The 16,100-nt window shown below is 39.9% G+C and overlaps 2 protein-coding genes across 8 annotated transcripts in view; one reads left to right on the plus strand and one right to left on the minus strand.

Moving 5' to 3' along the window:
* Positions 1 to 390: 390 nt before the first annotated feature.
* C2H5orf22 (chromosome 2 C5orf22 homolog) lies at positions 391 to 13,192 on the minus strand. 3 transcript variants are annotated; one of them, XM_033512131.1, is made up of 10 exons: positions 13,077 to 13,163; positions 11,451 to 11,553; positions 10,677 to 10,822; positions 8,742 to 8,891; positions 6,332 to 6,791; positions 5,664 to 5,726; positions 4,560 to 4,681; positions 3,625 to 3,691; positions 2,912 to 3,051; positions 391 to 1,671 (listed from the first exon to the last, which is right to left on the minus strand). In XM_033512131.1, exons 3-10 carry the CDS (start codon positions 10,715 to 10,717, stop codon positions 1,548 to 1,550), a joined length of 1,167 nt encoding a protein of 388 aa, XP_033368022.1. In that variant the 5' UTR covers positions 10,718 to 10,822; positions 11,451 to 11,553; positions 13,077 to 13,163; the 3' UTR covers positions 391 to 1,547. The 3 variants fall into 3 exon arrangements, with proteins under 3 accessions (XP_033368022.1, XP_015473549.1, XP_033368021.1); XM_015618063.2 differs by lacking the exon at positions 11,451 to 11,553 and having other exon boundaries at positions 13,077 to 13,192; XM_033512130.1 differs by lacking the exon at positions 11,451 to 11,553 and having other exon boundaries at positions 13,032 to 13,192.
* An 11-nt stretch (positions 13,193 to 13,203) lies between these two features.
* DROSHA (drosha ribonuclease III) overlaps positions 13,204 to 16,100 on the plus strand; it is a 73,858-nt gene continuing 70,961 nt past the window's right edge. The window contains exons 1-2 of one of the 5 annotated variants that reach the window (XM_015618059.2): positions 13,204 to 13,279; positions 14,604 to 14,795. The gene's annotated coding sequence lies outside the window, so the exon portion shown is untranslated. Of the gene's footprint in view, positions 13,280 to 13,566; positions 14,805 to 14,872; positions 14,992 to 16,100 lie in introns of those variants that run through there. The other 4 variants (XM_015618057.1, XM_015618062.1, XM_033512128.1 and 1 more) reach the window with 4 other exon arrangements.

Raw genomic sequence — 16,100 nt, forward strand, 5'->3', positions numbered from 1 at the left:
CCAAACAAGGCACTCCAGAGCAGCACCCAGGCAGAAATGCAGGCACTATTGAGTTTGGCCCATACTTAAGTTCCCCCACTTGGATCCCTCAGCCCTGATGACAGGCAACGTTTTGCCCTCCCTTGTCCAAGCTTTCCCCAAGGAAAACAGGCTCAGCCATACCGCACAAGGTTTTTTTTTTGTTTCCTACAACCTTATGCAAAGCCCAGCACTAAGGATCTTCAACTTTAGAAATCTCCAGTCCTTACACAAGCAGCACATAATCTGACTGCACTTCATTGCTGTATGCAGTGTATGGCTGTTTATAATTTATGAAGTATTAAGGAAATTGGCGCCAAGGCTAAGCACATTTTTGTGACAGACACATCACAAAAAAGCAAATAAAACGGATCCAGGGTCATGGAATTTATTCTATGGGAACAAATATTTTAAAGGAATGATATATTTACCATCTATAATATTGTCATTTATATCAACAGCAGAAGGAGTAAAAACTGTGAAAGTGCACAAAGTCTCTGTAAAGCAAACAGTAAAGTTAGCAAATGAACTCCATTATTTCAGAAGAAATTACAAGCAAAATTTATTCCTAATAAAAGACAATATTTTAGGTGGAATTTTCTCTTTCCTGTTTCAGTTTCATTTCCAATAAATCCTGTGGGGTTTTTTCCTCTGAAAGTGCTGGTTTTCTCTATAATTATATTGATTTCTAAATGAAATAGTTCTAAAACTGTTATTTCCTAAATAGCAATACTGAAATGAGGTAAAACCTGGTACAGGATGTTTTGCTGCTGACTTCAGTGAAACAAAATCTTTGTTTCTGAAGAAGCCATCAATTCCTTACAGGATTTAAAACATAAAAGCATGCACATGCACATATACTTTTTATCCTCAAAATTATCTAGAAGTGAAAACACCAAGCCAAATATCTGTACATTAGGGATATTACCTAAGCCACCAATAAAATACTCTAAGGCAAAATAAGACAATATTAGAGAAAAAGAAAATAAACACAAATTATATTCTGTGGATGGGGCAGAAGCCAAGAGGTTCTCTCGAGAAATGAGAGGGTCATCTCAAGCACAACAGATAGGAAAGATCACTCCACAGAACTACAGTTTTAAGGGCATTTTTAAGGCAAGTTTTTAAAAGATATAAAATACAACTCAGGAGCAAATCTGTTACTAAATTACAAAAATACATAATAGGAAAGCATTTTAAGAAATTATATATATGATTTTTTTTACAGACACAAAGAAATGGGACAAAACCCCTCAATTTATAGACACAGTAATTTCTTTTGCACCAATTTTAAGAAACAAGGCAGTAAAAACAGTAATTACAGCACTAATCTGAACAAAGCCAAACAGGTAACAGTCAGTTCAGATGCAGGTGACTTGGAGAAAACAATGCAACTCAAACCTGAGCTGGGTCAGCCTGGGTTCTAGTGCCACCTGCTGAAATAACAGCAGTCCTCCCTTTGCAATCACAGCTAATGAGCAATTCAAGTTAATCCTCTGCATTAGACAGCAACACATGAGGAAAAGTCATTATGAAGAGCTTGAGTATTCTAAGTGCACATCCAGTGAGCCATACACCGAATGTAGTAAAGTGAGAACCTTCTCTTGAATGATGTCAACCTGCTCTGAAGGGCAGTAGTCATCCAAACTTGATCTGTACAACAAAAAAAACAAAACAAAAATAAAAGCATGACAATACAGATATCATCATCACAACCACATTGTGTATTCCTGCACTGCTCTGTGGCTAGGCTGAAGCTTCTTTCAAACTGTGGCAAGTTTTGTCTCCCAGTATCCCTTTGAAGCATAGTGCTGTGCTTCTCATCACTACATTTTAGGTTTAATAGAAAGTCTGCAGCAAATCAGGAACACAATCAAATCTTTCCAGTTCTACTCTCTTCCTGAATCTGGCAAAGAACACTCTGGCAGTCAAAGTTCAAGTAAATGATCTAATTAAAGGACACGTGGAAAATTTAGACTGAAAAATCTAAATGATTGAAATGCTACTGGTAAAGTAGGCAGTAAAACCTGAGAAACACATCTTCCCAATACCTGGCGTATAGCATTTTTTACAGTATCTATTAATGAACTTTAAAACAGATACTAGTAAAAACTAACTTCTGACTTCCTGACTTTTTTTATCTGTTAAGATCTACAGAGATTATTCTGGTTTCTCCACAACAGTGGATAATATCCCTCCAATTGGCACAGGGAATAGAGCTTTCTTTTATTGCAGGCATTAACCATATTAGTTCTTGTTGGGAAAACCAGTTTCATATCAGCTTCTGCTATTGTTGCCAGACTATTAAGGGCACAATTAGCATTTCTGACTGATTAAATTGCAGTAATTTGTCAAGAAGCACACTGTGGTCTTCAAAGTATATTTTTTCAGTCCAGTTCTTTTGTTCTCCCAGGTCCCTGGCCTCAAATCCCATTCTGTTACTCTAAATAACACCCATACAGTCCTGGAAGCCTAACTTTTACCCTGTAACAAAGTTTTACTAGAGCTTTGAAGAATATAAACAGCTTTCAGCCTACTAAATGAAAACTAGCTCCAGCAGAAGTTTCTCTGACAAAAAGAAATCTTATCTGTAGGACAATAAACCATAGAGCAAGACAGTAAGGAAGGTGAGATTTCATTCCAAGACAGCTTTGCTCCAATTAGCTCAAGTAACACAAGTAGAGATGTATGAACTTTGATGTACGATAGTGACAGCTATCAATCCCAACACACACAAGGCCTCATCACTGCCTTTACACAACCTATGCTGAAGCACTACAGGTCTTCTACTTTAGCAGGGCTTAAGACAGAACTAATGCTATTTTGACAGGATCATTTAGCTTCATGAGCACAGTCTGGACATTTCAAGGCAAAAGTATCTGCACAGTCTTACCGAGCAACTGTCACCAGTGTGGGCTTGGGCAGATCTGTCAGTAGAACTTTAATGGATTGTATGAGGCCTTCAATCTCATCTTCAGTGCTAACATGGTGAGGAAGCTCCACATAATCACAGGTCAGACCAGCTTGATGGACCTGTGGGTAAATTAGAGAAAGATTTAATTTCTGTAGATGAATTATTGATACAGCTTATGCATGTAGAAAGTCTTAAGGATACCATCCCTAACCTATCAGACAACTTGCATCTCTTCTGACAGGATTTTTTTCCCCCCAGCTTGTTCTTTAAACAAGTAAAATTCTGGAGGTTGTATGGATTATTTCATTATCTCCAGTACACTGAATTCTTAAGAATTCAGAATATGCTGCAGCCATCAAAGATGATATAGCTCTGATATGTTATAAATAGGTACCTTATTTTAAGTTCTACAAAGGAGATCAATAGACTGGTGAAATTTAGCCTCCATCCACAGGATGCACCCCAAGACATCACAGTCCTGGAAGACCACACTAAATATAGACAGACAAGCAGACTAGAATTTTAGCAGCTTTGAAATGAAAAGCTGGTCTAAGTAATAAGACATAAAACCCCAGGAAAAAAACAAAATCACACAAAGTCCAGAAGTCTGAAAGGAAGTATGACTCTCCCTCCCTGTAGAAACAATGCTTTTGACATCTGTCTGCTCTCTGCTCTTTTACTTTGTCACCTACCATTTCATAGTCTGGGCTTTCCATCCTGGTTTTCAAACTGTGAACTAGCTGAACAAGTGGCTTCATTCTGGAATTAAAACAAAACCAAAATTTGTTACAAACAGTTGGAAACATATACCTTAAATGATTAGAAAAAAAATAAAGTGAGAAGCAGAAATTGTGGCCTATGATTAGAAAAGGAAATTTGCTCCTCTGTGTCATCTTGCATCCGCAAAAATGGAAATTATCAGTATTATTGTGCTGTTTCACCAGGTCTTTCTTATGAAGTCCCTATATTTATACCTGTCACTGGCAAGTCCTCCTTATGCTTCTTTTAGGGTAGATCTTCAAGGGAGCTGTTGTAGCTCAAAAGTCATATGAACTTTATAGTAAATACTTCTTGTCACTGTTACAGAGGTTGTACAGTAACTGCTGCATGTGATGTGGAAAATGAGTGATTCTCCTATCAAGGAAAGGCTCAGACTTTCCTTGTCTCTCTTCATCAACTTTTCATGTGAAAACATCTAGTTTAAAAGCAGAGTGACGCAGTTCAGATGCTTAGTGGAGACTGTTGCTCATATACACTGCCATTAGCTTCCATTTTTCCAAAGAAAGCAGAACCTTTGGGAGCACCAGAGAGCTGCTCCTCCATGTCCTCCTTGGTTTGTTGACTTTTTTGAGAGCTGTGCTACACATTGATGACAAAGATTTTAGTCACCAAATATGCCTCCATCCATAGACAACAAAACTTGTGTGAAACTGTACAAGACTGAGCTTCCAGAGCTTAAAGTAGTGCTGAAAGCAGTAGACTGCCCTTCCTTTTGCCTCTTTCTCCTCTAGAACAAAAGGAGAAAGCATATACTTGCATAGATCCTATCCTTTTCTGTTATCAAAATGCTGGACTAATCAGTTCTCAAACTTCTATTTGCAATTTAGGCCTCTTAGAAATCTCCTACCCAGGATACGAAGCCCATTTCTGTAGGGTTTCCTCATCATCACTGTCACACAAATCGGCAAATGCTGCTTCCAGATCTTCCAGCTGATGAACACGGTTTTCAACACAATCCAGCAGCTCTTCCTTTAAATAAGCATATACAAAAGCATGTTAGGAAAAAAAGATGTAAGAACATCATGACCTATCCTGTGATTTAAATTCTGTATGACTGATCTACTGGAAGTGGGGAATCAGAAACAACTGATTAATTTCTACAGCACATCTTCTCATGAGGATCATAACAAATGCCTGCAGAAACCGTTATACCTTCAGAATAAATCACCGCACTTTGTTCTGTTTTTCCCATTACAGATTTAAAAAAGCCACCTTTCAAATATGTACCTGATTTTTATTCCTGATTGACTAAGAAATATAAAAATCAATCTGCCAATAGTCAACATAATTTTATTTCTTTATTCACATGTATTAACTAGGTTTCATGTATTTGTGATAATTAAATGTGTTGCATCTCTCTGCATTAGTGTTCAGATGAGATTATGAAAGGTTGTATTTTCATCTTTTAGAAGCACACGGCAAGTAAAATGAAAAGTACATTGCAGTGGCATAATACCATCCTTTCCACATCTGAACAAGAAGGCAAAATACCAACTACACATTAATCACAACTCTAGCTATCAAGAAAGAGCAACAAGGGATGGAAGGGGAGAGCCTCAAGGTAGGAAAAAAAACAACAAAAAAAAACGAACCAGCCACCAAAAAAACAAAAAAGAAACACCCCACCAAACCTAAGCCCTATTAAGCTATAAAAAGAACAAGTCTGCTAGTGAGTTCTTATGTTTTCATTCCTTCCATGCCAATTACCATTTGTTTACAGAAACAAATTTTCACACTCATGTTAAAAATTTATGTAATACACATGTTTAATCAAAACATTTAATATAAAAAAATTCCTAAGATGCTACTGATCAGCATTTGGCTGCATAGCTTAATGTGAGACCACTTCATTAAGCACCTTTGATAGGCTCCTTCCTGTTGTCGTAACTCATTTTCATTGGGTAAATAAAAAGAATCACTCCTTCATATATTCCACAAGGAAGCATCATACCTCTGTTGCATTTTTATGTGGCTTCTTGAAATTGTACAACTCCTGCAAAAGCTCATATTCTGTCTTTGAAAAAGAAAAAAGAAAGGAAGAAAATGACTCTTCAAATGAGGAACCCAATCTTCAAAGCCTTCCTTCTTTGAAAAATGATCATTTCCCTACTCTAGTACTGCAGACAATAATGAGCATAACAACCTCTCATCAAGACAAGCTACCACTCTTTGGATAATCAACACTACTGTGCCTTTTGAAAGGCAGTCTCCTGATCATGTCTTTTTAAGCATGGGTTATAGAGGGTAAAAAACGATAGTCTCTCATTTTCCCCGATGAATCTTGCTTTGGGTATTTGGAAGGTAACCTCTGGAAACCCAACCATGGCTTTTATGACCCAAGCAACAAGCAGAAGTTGAGTATACCCCTGAGTTTGAATGTACACTCAATATTGATACCAAGTGTAAGAAACTTCCCTATTTGGTGGTTGCAATTTTTTACCACTCCCTTAGAAATATTTCTTTAAAACAGGAATATCTCTTGAAAATATTACCAAGAATCATTAACCGCTATCAGTGAATCTGCTAATTTAGCTTAGATGAGAGCTTCTCCATAGACATAAACACTAAGGCTGGGACTCTTTTCTAAGTGGTACAAGGCTGCTCAATTTCCACACGTACCTGTGTGTATATTTCTTTAAATGGATTTTTAACTGAAAAAAAATCTAAGTCGATGTCCAAAACATATGCATCCCCTTTCTGCAGTACTTGGCAGACATCTTTAACAACTTCCCTTATTGGGCATTCACTGTTTTTGAGACAGCTCGAAGCTGAGCCCTCTGCCAAGGCTTCTGCCCCATTCAGGGCACCTGCATTTTGTATCTCCTTTTCCTTCACACTTGGGATGATGTGATCAAAGTCATCAGGAGCCACTGGAGAGGCAGAAGTGGCACTTGCAGTGTCATCTGTATTTAGCTTCAGCCTTTTAGCAGATGCTACTTCACCATTTCCTTCACGGCTGTTTGATGATTCAGTGGGATTGATGAGAATGACGTGCAAATTTAAAGGCTTCTGGTTTTCCAGCTGATCAGCAGGAACATAAAGACCATCACTTAAGAAGTAATGATCTGTGCCTGTAACCCTACAATTGACAATAACTCACAGTTAATACACATCTTCACAAAGAGCTTAGGAAAAAAACATTTTCTACTTTAGGGATCCAGAGAAGAATGAATAGATGTTTGATGGGTAATGAAAACAATAAAACTGTGTAGACAAAATTATTTCCTTTAATCTTCAGGTTTAAATTATATTGATGTTTTTTCTACTTCTTTATTGCAGAATATATTAAAATTCACTCTATATTTTTAATTATATCCCTACAAAGTTTTAGGGGATAAGAAAGATAATGCATTATGTGCTACTAAGATTAATTTGAAACTTAATTGCATTTTAAAGACAACATCCAGAATTGACGAGATATTATCAATATTATGGAACGTAACATAGTAAACTTATGGATATTTTGTCTTGGTTTTATAATTTTCCAGGAAAATTATGATAGTTGGGGTTGAGAAATCATGCCCTGAAATGCATAAATATTGACTTAGGAATTCATTGTATTGTACTTTCACTAAGTTTAACTCTTTTATCCCCAACAGATTCCCTAAGTGATAAAGACAGTACCTAGAGGATAAATAGATAACTATCAATCAAATCCACTTAAAAAAAACCCCCACAAAACAACTAACCAACAAAAAACAACACTAAAACTTCTGCTTACAATGAAAATTTAAAGAGTAGAATTTTCAACCTGTACATTAAGCCTTAAGCATAATGATTACATTGTAATTAATGAAATTACGAACAAGATTAAGCAGTGTGAACTTCTGTTTGCTGTCGGTAAGGCCTCATTTGAATACAGGGTATCACCATCAATCAATCACAAAGACAAATAATTTCCTAAGTAGGAGAAATCTGAAGCTTCATTTTCCCAGTGTCTTGCAGATGGATTACCCTCAATTTGTCAAGGTGAGATGCTGGATTACAACTTCCACCTTGTTGACAAGGCATTCACAGCGTATTTTCCCAGAAATTCTGCAGGGTTCACCATGAGCTCATAGCACCTTAGTGTCCACTAACGAAGAGGCTGTATCTATTCCCTATCCATCTCTTGTCATCAAAATTTTCAGGACATTTGTATTTATGAGGATTCTTTCTCTTTCTTCCTTCATGGTTTTGGTAAGCCTAGAACCTGAAGGAAAAGTACCCAACTGTCTTCAAAAGGAAGTCTGAAATGTTGTTTTCATGACTGCTAAAACCACCAGTGAGAGAGCTTTTCAACCATCATGAAGTATTCCTATATATTGGCTAAATGATTCAGTGTAACAGAAAGAACTAGCTTTTTAAAAAAATCCTTTAGGTTCCCTTTAAGCTTCAGATTCAGAATTGTAGAGCTTTAGGTGTTTTATTTAAGGTGATAAAACACAGCATTTCTCTGACATTTTCTGTTAAACTTGCTTCAAAAGATTTATTCTGCTATGCTCACAAGAGACATGATTTGCAAATATTAAAGCTGCACAAAATCACAACACTGTGAATATGGTGAATGCAAAATTATTATGGACTGCATCCTGCAGAATGATGAGGGGCTCTGATTTGAACTTGAATCACAGAATAATTAAGATTCAAAGAGACAACTGGATGTCTCTAGTCAATCATCTGATCAAAGCAGAACTGACTTCAAAGCTAGATGAGGCTGCTCAGGTAAACTGTCCTTTATCAAATGATGGAGAATTCACTACCTGAGTACCTGTTTCAGTACTTTACTAGATTAACTTCAAAAAACAAACAAACAAAAAAACTCCAAACAAAAAAACCTACAACATACTAGAAAAAGAGTTGTGGCTGATACCAAACAACAATTTTACTGGTTAGACCAAAGACTAAATTGATACAAGTGCAACTGCATTAGGTTCTAAGGAAACTAGAAATAAAATATCCATCTTTGTCCAAGAAAACAAAGAAAATTCCAATGAAAAGCTGTAGAGATAGCTTTTATATTACTAGTATATGTCAGCAGATAACTTACCTGATCGTTGTTGTTGATACATCTTTCCCAATCAGAAAACTGTGTTTCCCTTCCGAGATCTGCTGAGCCCAGCGTGGGTGAAGCCACACTACTTGAGAAATATGGCCAGCATAAACAGCAGGCATAATCCAGTTTTCAATACTTAATTCACTGTAATCAGTAGAGAAAGACAGAAGATAGCAATGTTACTTTCCCTATAAATAAAAATGCCACGAACATCTTCCACACCTTGAAGGCCCCCAAGCAAATCATCTAAAATTAGCACTCCTTGTAAGGGTAACGTCATCAAAGAAAGAAAAAGAGGGAAATCTTTATTCCTAAGACAAAACAACCATGTCTGTAGTAGGTATGAAGAAGTCTGGACATAGAGTGGAATTGGCTTCACTCCTTAGTGGTGGACCTGGCAGTGTTAGGTTATTGGCTGGACTCGATAATCTTAGAGGCCTTTTCAACCTTCATGAGTCTCTATTCCCTTTTTCTCTTGATACATCAGACAGAGGAAAGAGCAAGGAACATCATCAACATTGTTCTAAGTAACTTCCAACTGACCTCATGAGAATGTTTTATTGCAAACTGCTTCAAGTGTATTTTAAATGTCATCCAGTAATTAAAGTGAGTCAATTTACATCCAGAGGTTAGCATCTTTCCTCATTATCAAGACCCTATTTTTTTTAGGGGTATGATGCCAACTGTATCCTGGGCTACAGAAAAAGAAGCATAATGAGCAGGTCACAGAAGGGGATTCTGCCCCTCTGTTCTGCTCTTGTGAGACCACACATCTGGAGTGCTGCATCCTGCTCTGGGCCCCCCACATAACAATTACACAGAGCTGTTCAAGCAGGTCCAGAGAAGGCCACAAAAACAAACAGAGGGCTGGGATACTTTTCCTATGAGGACAGGCTGAGACAGTTGGGGTTGTTCAGAGCTGCACAGAAACCTTATATACAGAAACCTTCCAATACCCAAGTCCCAAAAGGGACTACAAGAAAGATGGAGAGGGACTTTTTACAAGGGCATGCAGTGATAGGACATGTATTTAAACTGAAAGAGTGTGTGTTTTGATTAGACACTAGGAAGAAATTCTTCACTGTGAGTGTGGTGAGGCACAGGAATGGGTTGTCCAAGCAGTTGTACGTGACCCATGCCCAAAAGTGCTCAAGGCCAGGTTGGATAGCAACTTGGTCTAATGGAAAGTGCCCCTGCCTATGGAAGGAGAGTTGAAACTACATGATCTTTAAGGTTCCTTCCAACCCAAAGGATTTGATGATTTTATGACAGAGTCCACAAAACCTTTTAGTCATCCAACAAAGAGAACAAAATATTGACTATGGCTAAGGTGGTTCAAGTACACCATCAGATTGTAATTGCTGTAAATCACCATAATACTGAAGTGGACAATAGTTATTTTAAAACAGGAAGAGTAAGACAATAGCAGAGATCACTGTGGCTTATTACCTACCTACCTTAGATGGTGGGGGAAAATACTGGTCTTCATGATTAAAATAGGAATATCTTGTTCTCCTTCACATATTCAGCATGCCAACAAAGGATGATGTGCTATTTCAATCTCAAAGTCAGTTTTTTCAGTGTGAAGAGAGTAAAACTGTTTTAACTACAGCTTTTCAGACAAAGCACCCATGCAGAGTGCTTTCCTGTTACCCAGAGGAACTACTTGGGATAATACCATCATACACTACTGAGCAAATACACAAAGCAAACTCATACATCTTAAATTGCTTGATATGAAATGTAACTTTTGCCATTAAAAAACAAAACTGCAGCGAAAGTGAAAAGACAGAAGATACAACTTGAATCTGACTTATACCTCTTGTTTATATATACACCTTCCTATGCAGTCCAACCAATATTCACTGTGAATCAAAGGCAGCAAGTAGTAGACTTATAGTCTACTCTGATGCAGTAGCCAGGACTTACCTAAAAAGAGCTTCTTTGTCAAATACAGTGTCTGCAGGCATATTCACAGGAATGAGAAGGTCTGGATGGGAATCAAGATGAACAAAACTGATGTTACTGGCAGGAAGATGCTTTGAACCAATGGCACGATAGATGAAAGGCAGCACCTAAAGCAATATGAATAAAAACATTTTAATGATAACCAGTGGGCTGAAAAATGCAATGGCTTTAGCAGCAAAACCACCAGTACCACCTTCATTCCTTCAGAATTTGGATTAGAGGGAGGAGGAGACAGTAAACAATACAAAGGGGAAATAACTCCAGTGGCAAGACACTTATGAACACTAATCATAATAAGCCCCAGTGGTCCAGATGAGAAACTGCTGAAAAGTCACAGCTTTACATCCTTTCTCCTTCTTTATAAGAAGTCTTGTTTGCAGTAGCTCTTTTCACTAGCCATTCAACTCAACTCCCAGATGTTTTTTTTTCTTCAATTTACATCCAACTAAGCCCCAGCAATGCCCTTCCTCTTCTGCAGATCATTGCCCATGTATTTCTTTCCCCATGCTATAAAGCCTCCTCACCATGCACTTGGTGCTATGGAGATAGAAACAGTTTGCTCCTTATAAGTTAACTGATTGAAAACTGCCCCCACCATGATTCAAGCTTTAGCTGACCATTAAGTGTCTTCCTCTTGAAGAATTAATTCCTAATCCCTCCATGACTAAGTGTTTGCAAGGAAGTTCTTCACTCAGAGGTGTGTAAAATGGGAGATGAAGCAACTCACAAATTTACAGTATAGCAAACCACTGAACTGCAATACACAGAGTCTCTTCCACAGTTAGATCAGCTGCCTTGGCTGCCAGAGCAAATCCAACAAGGATTGTGACTCACGGCCCTATTATACAGGGAATGTGAGGATTGTAAGAAGCAACAAAAATTATGTGTGACCTCTACATTACAACAGAAACTGAGCTATTTTTTTTTTTTGGCATAAAACTAATTAAGATGACAAACCCTGCATACTGCATAGGCATAACTGTAAAACATATGTATATTAATGCAATAGTAGATAAAACAAGATTACAAACAACATGGGTTCCTTGATCTATGGCTTCTACTACTTTGTAAAAAAGAAGCAATCTGGCCTACTAAAGAACCTACAATAATTTCAATTGGAATTGAAGCTTCACCTCAGATAAGTGCAACTACTGGTTGCAAGAGCCGCTAGAAACTAAGTTCTCTAACCTTGCAAGTTCTCCTGATTTGGATCAAGAAAAAGAATTCCTTCATGACAGCTGTTACCATTAATCAGTGCACGATGCAGCTATTGACAACTTGCTCTGGAGGAACATCATTGTCAGCAAGGCTGATATAAAATTTTCTGTGAAGTTCTTATGCTTTGGGACAAAAAACCATTTATGTTTTATGCAAGACAGACCAATTCAACCACACTCCTATACTGAAAACATTTAAAATTAAGTGTTTAGTATTGATAGAATTTTAAGCTAAATGAAAACAGTAATATAGAGACTAAAACTAAGGATGATTAAAAGGCATTATCTCAGGATTCCTACCACAGTGACACTCTAAGTCCTTGGCTACCATGAAAAATGGGCTATCACAGCATCATATATTCAGTGACTCTTAGCAAAAATGAATTGCATTAACCGACTTACAAATTCATAAAATTGTTTTCTTTAATGAACTTTACTACACTCATATTTTCTGTTTGTAAATAATCTAGTAAAGAATCTGTTATTTTAGGATTAAAGCCTCAGTTTATGCTATTATAAAAAAACCCATGTGAAACAGCAGTTAAAAGCAATTCCTTCTTCACTCCCTTTTCCAGTGACTCCACAAAAAAAAAAGCAAAGCTCCAGATTTTTAACATTTCTTGTCAAGTCAGTCTACTTGTTGGGATGGGGTTATATTTATTTATCTTCTGTTGATATGTTATACACTGGGTAGGGTTGAGATTCCAAACACCCCACTAACAGCTAGCAAACTATAACAGCAGTGTAACGTAGGTATTATTTCCTTTAAACCGTAGCAATTAACGATACAAAGAAGAAAAAAAGTAGCCAGCAATAATTACTTTAAAAGATGCCAGAATGCGATCATGGCCATAAGTAGCTCAGTATGTGAATCGGGAACCAAAATGAGGTCACCTGGGCACTGAAGCTGACGGATGTTTGAGCAGAGGAAGGGAAGGCAGGTTTGGGGTTTGGTGCGGCTGCGGAGGGCAGGGCAGCTCCCAAGGTGGAGCCGGAGACCCGCACACATGAGGGGAAAGCGCATCTCCCGGGGCGCCGCGAAGAAACACACGAACGAGCACACGAACGGGAACAAACGAAACCCCTCCCCAAGCCGCACCCGAGGGAGCCCCCATCCCGCGGCAGCCCAGCGCGGGGCACTCACGTCCTGGTGGTCCTCCACCACCCACACGGGCAGGGCCGGGTAATGCCGTCGGGCGGCCCGGCCGGGCCCCGGCTCCGCTCCGCTCATGCCGTCGCTCCCCTCGGGCGGGCGGCGCTTCCGCCCGCAGCGCCTCCCACCGCTTTCCTGTTCCGGAGCCGGGGCGCTGCGGGCAGCGCCGGCCTCGGCGGCGGCGAGGGCGCCAGGTGGGCTCGGCGTGCCGGGCTGCCCGCGGAGGGGCGGCGGGGCCGCCTTTGGGCCGCTCTGCGCTGCTCGTGGTGCTCCGCAGGGGCCGGGGCCGGGGCCGGGGCCAGGCCCGGGGCGGGGCGGGGGCGCAGGTCCCGGGGCGGGGGTGCGGCGGCTCCGCGGGGCTGGCGGGATCGGGCTGGCGGGGCTGTGCGGCCCAGCAGAGCGGGGAGCGGGGAGCGGGGAGCGGGACCCGGCCGGGTGCGGCTCAGTTCAGCGCTGGCTCCGTGCCCCCGCCTGCCCGGGAGGCGGCGGTGGGGTGAGACCGGGTGGCACTGGATGGGTCGGGTCGGAAGGGGCCACGGGAGGGTCATCCGGTCCATCCTCCCTGCTCCAGCAGGGATATCCTAGAGCACGTGGCACAGGATTGCGTCCAGACAGTTCTTGAATATCTCCGGTGAGGGAGACTTCACAACCCCTCTGTGAATCCGTTCAGTGTGCGGGCACCCGCACAGTAAAGAAGTTCTTCCTCATGTTCAGGTGGAACTTCCTGTGCATCAGTTTCTGCCCATTCACTCTTGTCCTGTTGCACGGCACCGCCGAGAAGAGCCCGCATCCCTCCTCTCTTATGGCCTTAAGGGGTATCCCCTCTCTTAGACACTTAGGGACCTTGATGATGTCCCCTCTCAGTGCCCTCTTCTCTATGTCGCACTGCCCTGTTGCTCTCAGCAGTGCATCTGCAGGGAGAGGCAAGTTTATTCCGTGTTTTTTGGGGGACCAGTACTGCTTTAGAATACAATGGCTCCCGTCAGTGCAATAAAATTCCTCTTTAGATGACAGGGAAAGGGGAGTTTGCCCTTTTCTGTGTTTTCAAGCTTACTTAACTTTAAATGAAAGTTGAATGTGACTTGCATTTGCAGCAGAGGGAGCTTTGAAATAATTTGGACATGTAAAGTAGTGTCATGTATTTTTAAATATTTTTTTCCATTTGTGGTTCTGTGCATTCTGAAGGACTGAAACTAAAGTAGTAGAACAAGAGTTCTCTTGCATCAGGGAGATCTGAGAGCTGATAAACAAGACCTTTTCTTTGAATGCTGTGACATTTTAGAAAGCAGCAGACTTAAAGACAAGGCACTGTGGTACAGCCTGTCTAAAAAAAAAATGTATGTGAATGTTAGTGAAGTCTAAAAAAGTCTTCTGTTACAAATCTGAATTGTGTAAGAGCACAGCAGGATGACTAAAGCAAAAATAATTCAGCATGTGATGAATTATAGTTGATGTCAAAAGGGTGCACTATTGCCAGACAAAATGGATGTTGACTTTCTTACTTTTTTTTTCCCCTAGTTGTTTTTTTTGAGACCCTTTATAGAGTTGGAGGACACTGAGCAGGTACAGGCTGACTGGAAGGAACAAGTGGCTTTATACCATCATGGCTGCTGTCTCCTCAAAGTGTGGGATTCTCACATTCGCCCCTGGTTGTTCTGGAGAGGGAATCACCACCACCAGTTCCAGTGGCTCCCACTAAGCCCTGCATGTGTAAGGAAGGTCCTCTTGATTCCTTCTCTTTGATATCAGTCACTTTCCCCTGTGTTTCTTTTCATTTCTCCCTCCAGTTCACCAGAAGCTGTCTACTTCCTCTCACAAGGGCTACGTCTTATGCTGCAGTGTCACTGGGATGCAGCTGAGAGTAGTGCTCTGAGCAGTCCAGGTTGGCCATGTTGCACTATAGCAGGTGGGAGAGTATTCTGTGCATGTACTTCAGCATCAGCAAAGCCTCAGTGGAAGGGAGGGTTTGTTTTCTTCCTCTGGTGATTGTGTGTGTGTGTCTTCCCTTTCTTTCTCACTTCCCCTTATTGAAAACACAATTTGACTTCTGGAGGTGCTTAGATCATTTTTTTCTGCTCCTTCCATTCCATTCCACCCATAAATTTTCTTAAGTGTTTTTTCTCTCCTTTTTTCAGTTTCTGAAACTTAACATGGTAATTAAAGAATCAGTTTTAACTTTAATGAAGCACAGTGCTTTCATTTATAAACGTTAATGCCTTAAATACATGCCTAGTTTTGAGCAATGCTTAAGCCTACTTGAAACAGTGATAATTTCTCTAGGGTAACAGCGCTGAGAAGGCAGTTGAGGGATTTCTTGGGAACCATTTATTTCAGTGAAAATTAAGGAATAGCACAGTCTACATTTTTCATAGTAGTTTCATAGTTTTTTTCATAACCTGTAAGATGTGTAACCTGCTTTTCCACAGAAATATGCCTACCTCACTTAAAATACTTTGAAGGGTCTGTTGAATTGAGTCCTTTAGTACGTTGGGGACTCAATAGTGAATGAAAATTGCCGGTATCTAATCTAAAATTTGCATGATTTTTTGGGCCAGGTGCCATGCACCTGGCCCAAAAAATGTTAGTAAAGTCATTCTGCCCAAAGTTCAGAATTGTGTTCTAGACAGAACTCCTTGTTATGCAACTTTGGGTGACCACTACAGTTATTAATAACGAGTGATTTCTTTGGTGCAGGGTATCTAAAGATTTTATATCCAAGTGTCTAAGTACTAGTGGAGTACTGTCATCATAACAATAATTTGTTGAAATTATATTGCCCTTACTCATGGTCCAGCTTGGCTTATGGCTTAAAGACAGTAAGTTTTTTCATAGATTAGAAACTTAAAGGAATCAAAAGGGGCATAAGTGATCTGTATTAAAGGTCCAAGGAGCACAAAGCTCCCAGTGAAATTGGAAATCATTTACTTCTGTTGAATGAAACTACCGTTTCACACTTTATGAGTAGTTCCTGCAGATGCATTGAGGACATCTTACAAGAATTGTGTGACACTGGAT

Source organism: Parus major, chromosome 2 (assembly GCF_001522545.3).
Source record: "Parus major isolate Abel chromosome 2, Parus_major1.1, whole genome shotgun sequence".
In the NCBI taxonomy this organism is placed as follows: domain Eukaryota; kingdom Metazoa; phylum Chordata; class Aves; order Passeriformes; family Paridae; genus Parus; species Parus major.